Raw genomic sequence first — 10,714 nt, 5'->3', positions numbered from 1 at the left:
TGTATTAAACAGTTCTATGTCCAGATGATTATTCTCAGTTATCTTTAAGGACAACTCCATGGGATAAAAATATTGTAGCAATCTAAGAATTTATTATTGTGCATGGTGGGTGTTCTGCAAATATTCATAGACGGCTCAGTATCAATTTGTTCCAAATTACTTCAGACAATAATTAGTCTACATCAAGAGCAAAACTAGAACTCCAAATAGAAGAACAAAAAAATCATTCTGTGCTAGTTGGGATAGAAAGAGAGGTGGAGATGATTATATTCTCCTGATACTTCCTCTATCTCTGGGTCTTAGTTTCAGTGACCTTCTGTGCTTCATTTTCATTGAACTCATACCCGAGTAACTTGTAAAATATCCTATCATTTTAAATTTGATGACAGAGTCAACTGATTTTAAACATGACCATAACATTGTTTTATTAACTTGTTTCTGGATTAAAAGCCCTTTCTCCCCTTTTTAACTATGCTGCATTTCAAATCAGTGGCCTGCTTGTTTTAATTTCTTATTTAAATTTGTAAGATAAAACAACTAAGTAGTCATTAACAATTTAAAGATCCTTGAAGTGAAGTAAAAGTCGCTCAGTCGTGTCTGACTCTGCATTCCCATGGACTGCAGCCCCCCAGGCTCCTCTGTCCATGGGATTCTCCAGGCAAGAATACTGGAGTGGGCTGCCATGCTCTCCTCCAGGGGATCTTCCCAACCCAGGGATCAAACCCAGGTCTCCCACATTGTAGGTGGATTCTTTACCACCTGAGCCATCAGGGAAGCCCTTGGTAAAATAAGCACTTGTTAAAAGATTCTTGGTGGGGAGGTATAACTTAAAAACATCATCATCCATAGATACAGAAGTTAGAAAAAAAAATTTAAAGAAAAAACTTTAAAGTATTAAAAATAACAATAACCAAATAAGATTTGAAGCTCTCTTTATTACACTGAGAAATCCCAGAAAAGCACAAAGCCAATGAAAGTAGGAGCATTTCAGGAAACAAAACAAAAATGTTTGCAAACATTTTAAATGATATTTTAGTTTTGATGTTAAAAGAGAAAACAAACACCTCATGATTTTGCACTGAAGCACACTGCTCATGAATTAAGTACATCCTGAAGTACTAGGAAAGGATTTCGCATCTCATATTTGGACCTGATTCCATTATATTTATATATAACAGGGAATATAAATCTCCTAAGTTATATTTGCTTTCTAGAGATTAAGTTCATGGTGTGATTTGTAAGAAAAAAGATTTTATTGATTCATAGTGACTGTGAAGAAAAGAAATAGGAGATAAGTACATTATACATATATATTCCTTTAGGTGGTACATAAGATCAAAGTTGAATTAATTTAATAATCTTCAGTGTTTTTAATTGCTACCAATGACAATATATGGATCCCACTATAGAAGAGGTTGGTAATATCAGAATGATTCTCTGGCATATCCATGCTTTATAGCTAAGTTACACAGATAAAAAGGTGACGTTGAAAACCATGCTATTTATAGCCTCAAAATCAAATAAATGTATGATGACATTTTAGAATCTCATCCGGAGTCACTGTGAAATGATAAGTAAAGATATTTACTATTTTTGCCAAATACAATGTAACCGGCCACCAGAAGCTATAAAGTTTATTTAATTAAATTTTGGTAATTTTCAATGGCTTTGAGGGCACATCATACTGTCTGTAGATGCTACTATTGCTACTAATAAAATAACATTAAACGTAAAGGAGAAAATAAAAGAAAATAAATTATATCTCTTGTTCTTCTAAATATTGCTTTAGTTTATCCTTGAAGTGGAAACCAATATTCCAAGGTTTGGAAAGAAAACAAAAACATCTTTATAATTCAGAGCATGTATTTTAGAGGTCTAATGATTTATCCATTGCCAGTGTGGGTTAGCTTGTCACGTTTTCTTTATTCAATGTCAACTGGTTCTGTAGCTATTAAAGCACTTAACTGTTTCTGAGCACAGGAAAGGAACAGTTCCAAACTGGACAGGCTTCTTTGGCGGATGACTTGGTCAAGCTGTTGATTTTTTTTTAAAGAGAGAGAGAGAAAGAAAAAAGAATATACTTAGTTGAGGGATAAAGAACAGTATGCCACTGAAGCCCACTAGACAAAACTTTTCAGATGCTGATTTAGAAAATCAAACAGTGCTTTAAACTCAGAGATAGTGCAGTCACTATTTTTGGTCTATCATCTAAGATGAAATGATAATTGTTACAAGTTTATAAATGATGTTGATATTCAGCTACTGGAAAATACCATAAATTTGATCAGAGTGATTTCAGAAAATATAAAATAGTATTTAAAATACCATTTTCGTAATGAATATACAGACAAGACATCCACAAATATCATAAAAACATAACAGATGCAAAAGACAAAAGAATAACATAGTAGGGAAAAACAGTATAATTACAACAGGCCTAAGTTTACCTGGGACAAAGGATAAGTGAGGACACACACAATATCCTAAAATTAGAGAAAGTTCCTGGAAAAGGAGTATTTTAAGGAATATTTGATACTGTTGAAACTTAAATTTGACTTGGTCTATCTGCTGAGTCAGAGATTTTTTTATTAGGATAATTTTAGTGTGTTAATAACAAAGGCAGTGAACAAAATCCTAGAGGTTTAGTAACAAAAGTCATATAAAAACTTTCATGATGTTAAGGATTATTAACTACATCAAAAAAACTTTCTAATTCTTCTGCCTTAAAAAATTGCTCATGGTATAAAAATAACCAACAACAACATATTAGTTACAGGTTATAGAAGAATGGATAAATGCAAAAGAAAGCCAAATAAATTCCATTTCACAATACACACCTGTCATATTTATGTAAAAGTTGACATATCCCTCCCATAAGCTTCCTCAACATAAAGGTCAAATCCAAACAAAAATTCTCTAGTAAATTACACATCCATAATCCACTAATTTCTAAAATGACTGAAAAAATGGAAGATTAAAATGTTGATGTATCCTAAGAATTAATAAAAAAGAATACAGTATATTTATCAAAATCCTCACGTAAAAGATTTAAAACTACTAAGACTCCCTCTAATATTAGGGATTTTAATGTACATACAGAAACAGATTCTTGCTTATCCTTTTTCCTCATGGTTGTTTTTTTTTTCCCATTCCTTCGATAACTTTAGGTAAATATATACCCTCTGCTTACAAGTCTTTATTAAGTAAGACAGTTCTTTACAAGGTAAACCCCAAGTGAGCAGAGAGCTTCTCTGTCTTGATGACTATTGTACCTCAGCATTAGAAGAAGGTCTGGTCACATGTTAGGCATCCCATAAATATTTTCTAAGACTGAATGAATCAATAAATACTTAACCCAAATAGAGCAAAGCAATCTACTAGGAAATGACAGGTACACTTTTAATTCTAAAAGTAAAAACATGCCTAACAATCTAAAAGCTATGTAGTAGACATTTGAAATTTTTTAAAGTTTCATTTTAATACACATAAAGCATACTGAAAGCTAATTATTTGAAGTTTTAAAAAATTATTTTACACTTGGTCCAAATTCAAATAGCACAGAAGGGTATACCAACACCCAGGTCGAGTACATTCCTAGTGGTTTCTATCTACTTTGGATGTTTCCAGGCATTTAAAGATGGGTTTTAAAAAATATTTGGTCCAGATGCTGTAATTGTTAACCATGGGAGGGTTTACATAATCACTTTGTTCCACTGCCATTACTGGAAATTTTTCCTATCTCATTTTTTAAGAAATTGCTTGACTGTATTCCATGATTTATTTAGCCACTCTCCCATTGATAGACATGTAAGTTTATTTCAATTTAACCTTATTTTTGCAGCAACAAAGAAATTTCAACCAGGGTGCATTTGCTTCAGATGTTCAAGGGTTTCTAGAGGGATTCTAATACATGGATTTTCTACATCATATGATTTGGATAGCTTATTTCTAGATGCAAAATACTATGATGATATATGCTATAATATATAATGTAATTGTGGGTGAACACGTTAGCATGTTCACATGGGCACTGTGTGAAGAACAGGCTATGAGAGGAGCAAGACAAAAAAAACCAAGAGATGCAATATACAAGGCAGTCAGTAAATGTGTGAAAAATAAACACAATTAACAAAAAATCTCATTAATAGAGGAAAGGTAATACTTCTGATACTTGTAGGTAATTGACCAAAAATATCACAGCCAATGGTGATCAGGCACACACTTCTCTCTTAGATGCCAAAGTACTTATAATTCATTTTTTGTCTACTGTCAGCGCAGTTGCTGTTTTCAGTGCTCCAGAGTCCAGAGTAGCCGGCAGCATTCTTCATGGGGAAGGCCAGTGTTCTGATTAGACACCTAGCCAGTTACTTCTGTTCAGCCGTTCATATCCAGTCCTTTTTAAAAAATATTTATTTTTTATTGAATAGAAGATTCTTTAAATTCTGTAATGCTTTGTAATTTTCAGTTTTTTTTATTTTTTATTTTTTTGTGTAATAAAGTTTTATTAAAGTATAAAGGAGATAGAAAGCTTCTGACATACATGGACGATTTCATATAATCTCATAATAACCCTGTTTTTTTCTTCTACCCTTACATTGTCTCTTTTCCCTTCCCTTTCCGCAGAGGTAACCAGTAGTGTGTTCTTATATATGTGAATCTGCATCTTTTTTGTTTTATTCACAAGTTTATTGTATTTTTTAGATTTCACATATAAGTGATACCATATAGTATTTCTCTTTCTGACTTATTTCACTTAATATGCCCTCCAAGTCCATCCATGCTGCTGCAGATGGAAAAGTTGCATTCTTTTTTTATTGCTGAGCAATATTCCATTGTGTGTGTCTATATATACATCTTCTTTACTATTCATCTGTTGATGGACGCTGATGTTGCTTCTATACCTTGGCTAGTATAAATAATGCTGGGATGAACATTTGGGAACATGTATCTTTTCAAATTAGTGTTTCTGTTTTTAACTATATACCCAGGAGTGGAATTGCTGGGTGATATCGTACTCCATTTTTAGTTTTTTGCGAAATCTCCATATTGTTTTCCACAGTGGCTGCACAAGTTTACATTCCCACCAACAGCGTATGAGAGTTCAGTGTTCTCCACATCCTCACCAATACTTGTAATTTCTGTTCTTTTCAATGATAGTCATTCTGGCAGGTGTGAGGTGATATCTCATCATGGCTTTGATTTGCACTTCCCTGAGGATTAGCAATGTTGATCATCTTTTCATGTGTTTGTCTGCCGTCTGCACTTCCTCTTTGAAAAAAATCTCTATTCAGTTCTTCCACCCATTTTTAATCAGGTTGTTTGATAGGATCTGCATATTGTAAACTGTGATAGTTATTACCAAATTGCTTTCCAGAGCAAGTGACAGTGAAACTTGCTCAGTCGTGTCTGACTCTTTGCAACCAGAACAGAATCCTGGAGTGGATAGCCTTTTCCTTCTCCAGGGAATGTTCCCAAACCAGGGACTGAACCCAGGTCTCCCGCACTGCAGGTGGATTCTTCACCATCTGAGCCACCTATTAGTCCCAGATGTAGCGTATGAAAGGACTGGTTTTTCCTGTTTTGTCTAAACCATTGTATAATTTTCCACTTTATAGTTATAATTTAATATATATAAGGGATTATTTTATTACTTAGTTAAAAATTATACTATTGACAGACATTTGGATTGTTCCTAATCTTTTGCTTTTATACTAGCAAAATGCTGTTGTGAACACCTATCACACAGACCTCTGTATGCTACGATATCTTACAGAAATTGCTTGAGCTGAAAAACATGTCATCTGCAATGCTACTTCTATCGTAAATCAGATTTCCATATATGCCTGAATCTTTCTTCAGGCTCCCTATTGAGCTTCCACAGAGAGTTCACCCTATCCCTATGTAAATATCAGTCCTCTGTCACTTAAGTAGGGTGAGACTCTTTGTGATCCCATGAACTGTTGTAGCTCAAAAGGCTCCTCTCTCTGTCCATGGGATTCTCCAGGCAAGAATACTGGAGTGTGTCCCCATGCCCTTCTCCAGGGGATCTTCCTGACCCAAGGATTGAACACAAGTCTCCCACATCTCCTGCACTGCAAGCGGATTCTTTACCACTGGTGGACTTCTTGGTCACATAGATGGTAAAGAATCTGCCTGCCATGCATGAGGCCTGAGTTTAATTGCTGGGTCAGGAAGATCCCCTGGAGAAAGGAATGGCAACCCATTCCATATTCTTGCCTTGAAAATTTCATGGACGGAGGAGCCTGGTGGGCTACAGTCCATAGGTTCACAGAGTCAGACATAACTGAGAGACTAACACTTTCATTCTCTTTATCACTGGGGAAGCCCATGGAAATAGGCTATTTTAATTACTACAACTGTGTAAATAAATTTTAGCATATCACATATACCTACCATTTTACCAACCATACCATCTAATAATTTAGAAGGATATAAATTAGTTTAGTTCAGTTTAGTCGCTCAGTTGTGTCCGACTCTTTGCAAGCCTGTGAACCACAGCACGCCAGGCCTCCCTATCCATCACCAACTGCCAGGGTCTACCCAAACCGATGTTCATTGAGTCGGTGATGCCATCCAACCATCTCATCCTCTGTCATACCCTTCTCCTCCTGATCTAAATCTTTCCCAGCAACGGGGTCTTTTCAAATGAGTCAGCTCTTTGCATCAGGTGGCCAAAGTATTGGAGTTTCAGCTTCAGCAACAGTCCTTCCAATGAACAAGGACAGATCTCCTTTAGGATGGACTGTATGGATCTTCCTGCAGTCCAAGAGACTCTCAAGGGTCTTCTCCAACACCACAGTGCAAAAGCAGCAATTCTTCAGTGCTCAGCCTTCTTTATAGTCCAACTCTCACATCCATATATGACTACTGGAAAAACCATAGCCTTGACTAGACGGACCTTTGTTCACAAAGTAATGTCTCTGCTTTTTAATATGCTGTCTAGGTTGGTCATAACTTTCCTTCCAAGGAGTAAGCGTCTGTAAATTTCATGGCTGCAATCACCATCTGCAGTGATTTTGAGCCCCCCAAAATAAAGTCAGACACGGTTTCCACTGTTTCTCCATCTATTTGCCATGAAGTGGTGGGACCGGATGCCATGATCTTAGTTTTTTGAATGTTGAGCTTTAAGCCAACTTTTTCACTCTCTCACTTTCATCAACAGGCTCTTTAGTTCTTCTTCACTTTTTGCCATAAGGGTGGTGTCATGTGCATATCTGAGGTTAATGATATTTCTCCCGGCAATCTTGATTCCAGCTTGTGCTTCTTCCAGCCCAGCGTTTCTCATGATGTACTCTGCACCTAAGTTACATAAGCAGGGTGACAATATACAGCCTTGACATACTCCTTTTCCTATTTGGAACCAGTCTGTTGTTCCATGTCCAGTTCTAACTGTTGCTTCCTGACCTACATACAGGTTTCTCAAGACGCAGTAAACACTTTCAATAAAATTGAATTTAAAAAGGAAAAAAATCAGACTACAGATAGTCTGATACTCTTTTTTTTTTTCCCATAAAGTGCAAAAACTAAGCAAAATTTTAAAGTATATTGCCTTGAATTACATTAATAGGCAATATAACATTATTTTTTTTATGAGTACAAAACAAGAAAGCAAATTTATTTAAATCACTAAAATAGCTTTTAAAATCATTTACAAATCAGCTGCTACAATTACTTTTCCTGATATAGTGTTACTCACTCAGTTGTGTCCGACTCTTTGTGACCCCATGGACTATAGCCCACCAGGCTCCTCTGTCCATGGAATTCTCTAGGCAAGAATATTGGAGTGGGTTGCTATTCCCTTCTCCAGGGTATCTTCCTGACCCAGGGATTGAATCTGCATCTCCTGCATTGCAGGCAGATTAATTACTTTAAGATTTTGGTCAATGAAACATTTAATAGAAACATTAGTTCCTTCACATAACACACATATATAAGATAAGCCTTTTCAGAAACTTATTTTAGAATCCTCTATAAATCACGATATCTGACTTCTGATATTCAGGAACAAACTACAATGAAGAGTATAAATTTATGAATACTGATAGTCCTAGTGGGAAGAAATGAGACCATACTCTACCATTAGATATGGGATCCTCAAAAGGTAAATGATGAGGGCACTGACAGGCTCTAGTATTCTAAAGACAATATTGTCATTTAAAGGTTTATAGACAATAAAAAATAAAAACTAAATTGGATCTAGAATTTTAAGATTCTAAGAAAAATAAAGCAGTTGACAGATGAGAAAGCTGTTAGAGATGCAACGCTAGAACTGAAATTCCACAATAATGCACAGCAGTGTATTTTCACATCCTTCATGTATGGCAAACTTTCCTTTCTTTTTGGCTGGAGGTACTCTGTAGAATTTATCACATGCACAGTAAATCTTTATACTTTGTTCAAGAGTGTCATTAAAGGATTCAGACTGCAACAAGTGGACATGTAGAAAATTAAATCCTTCTTCAACAGCCCAGGAGATCTGGTTAACAAATGGTTTGCCAATTCCTGAAACTATATTTCTTAACAAAACTTTCAGGATACGACCAAAACAAACTGCCTGAATTTACCCATTCTTAAAAGCCAAATAAGCAAATACACTAACGCTCATCAGGTATATGCTTCAAAATCTTTGGGAGGACTAAAAATTTCTTAAAGGAAGAAAAAAAGAAAGGACATGTGAGAAGGAAGTGCTAACAGACTTCGCTAAGAATGAGTTCACATAACTATGTTTGACTAATCTTAGGCCTCACTGACCATTTTTTTCCTGGTTGTGCAGGACAGCTTGTGGGATTTTAGTTCCCTGACCAAGGATGGAACCCGGCTCTCGGCAGTGGAAGCTAAGCTGGGAGTCCTAACCACTGGACTGTCAGGCTTATTTTAACTTAGTAGCTTACTTTAGTGGCTTATTTTAACTTTTCATCTTGAAGACGCCCCCCAACTTTTCCTTCCCATTCCACAACTTTTCCCTTGTTTCCTTCTCCCTGCCCTCCAAAACCAGAAAAACAAAAACAAAACAAACACACACTCAGATGGCCTTTCATTATTTCTGTTCCTATAAGCAGAAGCTAAGTAATTTACATCTAAATGATGTAAAAGAGGAAACCCACATTTGTTTTTAGGGAGCTTAATAACTCAACAAAACCTAAAAGGAAATGATACAAATGACTCACAGACTTAGAAGACGAACTGATGGTTGCCAGGGGAAAGGATAGCTAGGGAGTTTGGGATGGCTATGTACACACTGCTATATTCAAAATGGATAATCAACAAGGACCAACTGTATAGCACGTGGAACTCTACTCAATGCTGTGTGCCAGCCTGGATGGGAGGGGGATTTGGGGGAGAATGGATACATGCATATACATGGCTGAGTCCCTTCCTGCTTACCTGAAACCACAACATTGTTAATCATTTAAAGCTCAATACAAAAAAAGTTTAAAGTTTGAAAAAAAAACTAAGCTAAAAACTTGGGAGGATTCATTGGAAGGAGCCTGATCCCTCCCACTCATCATACCATAGCAATAATGATTCAACCTGGAATCTAAGTAGATCCTCTATGTGACTGCATAGAATTTAGTTCTCAGATATCATTAACACAGATATCAGAGAAAACAGGGAAACAGTTCTCTCAAATAACAGATAATTAGGCTGAATATATGATTTAGATGTTCCATAGTTACCTAAGAACTTAACCTCCTTTAAAAAGAAATCTTAGACAGGTGGGATAGGGTGAAGGGTGGGGAGAGGTTCAGGAGGGAGGGGACATATACGTACTTGTGGCTGATGCACATTATTGCAAGGCAGAAGCCAACACAATATTCTAAAGCAAATATCCTCCAGTGAAAAATAATTTTTAAAAAAGAAACCAGTTCTTTCAAAAAAAAAAAAAAAAAAAAAGCTCTGAATCCTGTTTCTAGTTAGAAAATTTGAAAAATTCTCAGAACTTGATGATTTTCTGTCATCAGGTTTTACACAGCAGGACTAAGTAAGAACTACTGCTCCAGAGCAGTAAGGAAATCAAACCAGTCAGTCCATCCTAAAGAAAATCAATTCTGAATATTCATTGGAAGGACTGATGCTGAAGCTGAACCTCTAATACTGTGGCCACCTGATGTGAAGAGTCGATTAATTAGAAAAGACCCTGATGCTGGGAAAGATTGAAGGCAGGAGGAGAAGGGAGCAGTGGAGTATTAGATGGTTAGATAGCATCACCGACTCAATGGACATGGATTTGAGCAAACTCTAGGAGACAGTGGACAGAAGAGTCTGATGTACCATGCTCCATGGTCGCATAGAGTTGCACATGACTTAGCGTCAGAACAGCAACAAATATGTTTGTAGGAGTTGGGTGTGTCACAGTTGCTGAACTTGACTTTGAGGAAAGCCCTTACTTTTTCTTCGATTTTCTTTAGGACTAGATTGGTTCCAAGTGTCTCCTCTCCAACAAGACAATCAGGACTAAGGCTACATCTTTGAAAGTTGCATTGTCATGGTCACAATACTTATAGAAGGTCAAAGTAGACCCTGCAGGCAGTGACTCAAAGTTGTGGACCACAACTGTATTCTGGCCATTTCAGAATCCATTGCTCAGTTCCTGATCTACCTTTTGTTTGACAATATCACTGTCTTAAGTTGCTTTGCCTGATCCATCAATCTGGATGAATAGGCATCGGTGATTTGTTCAGACACCTGAGTG

At 36.3% G+C, this 10,714-nt stretch overlaps 1 protein-coding gene across 4 annotated transcripts in view; it reads right to left on the bottom strand.

Moving 5' to 3' along the window:
- Positions 1-915: 915 nt before the first annotated feature.
- The window catches only part of CCDC91 (coiled-coil domain containing 91), a 366,658-nt gene continuing 356,859 nt past the window's right edge, over positions 916-10,714 (bottom strand). For all 4 annotated transcript variants that reach the window (XM_043439827.1, XM_043439829.1, XM_043439828.1 and 1 more), the window contains exon 13: positions 916-2,033. In XM_043439827.1, the coding sequence (XP_043295762.1) occupies positions 1,923-2,033 (111 nt within the window). In that variant the 3' untranslated portion in view covers positions 916-1,922. The remainder of the gene's footprint in view (positions 2,034-10,714) is intronic.

The sequence above is a fragment of the Cervus canadensis genome, chromosome 21, assembly GCF_019320065.1.
Source record: "Cervus canadensis isolate Bull #8, Minnesota chromosome 21, ASM1932006v1, whole genome shotgun sequence".
Classification (NCBI taxonomy): Eukaryota; Metazoa; Chordata; class Mammalia; order Artiodactyla; family Cervidae; genus Cervus; species Cervus canadensis.
Note: the sequence above shows the minus strand (reverse complement) of the source record. Positions and strands in the feature narration are given on the sequence as shown.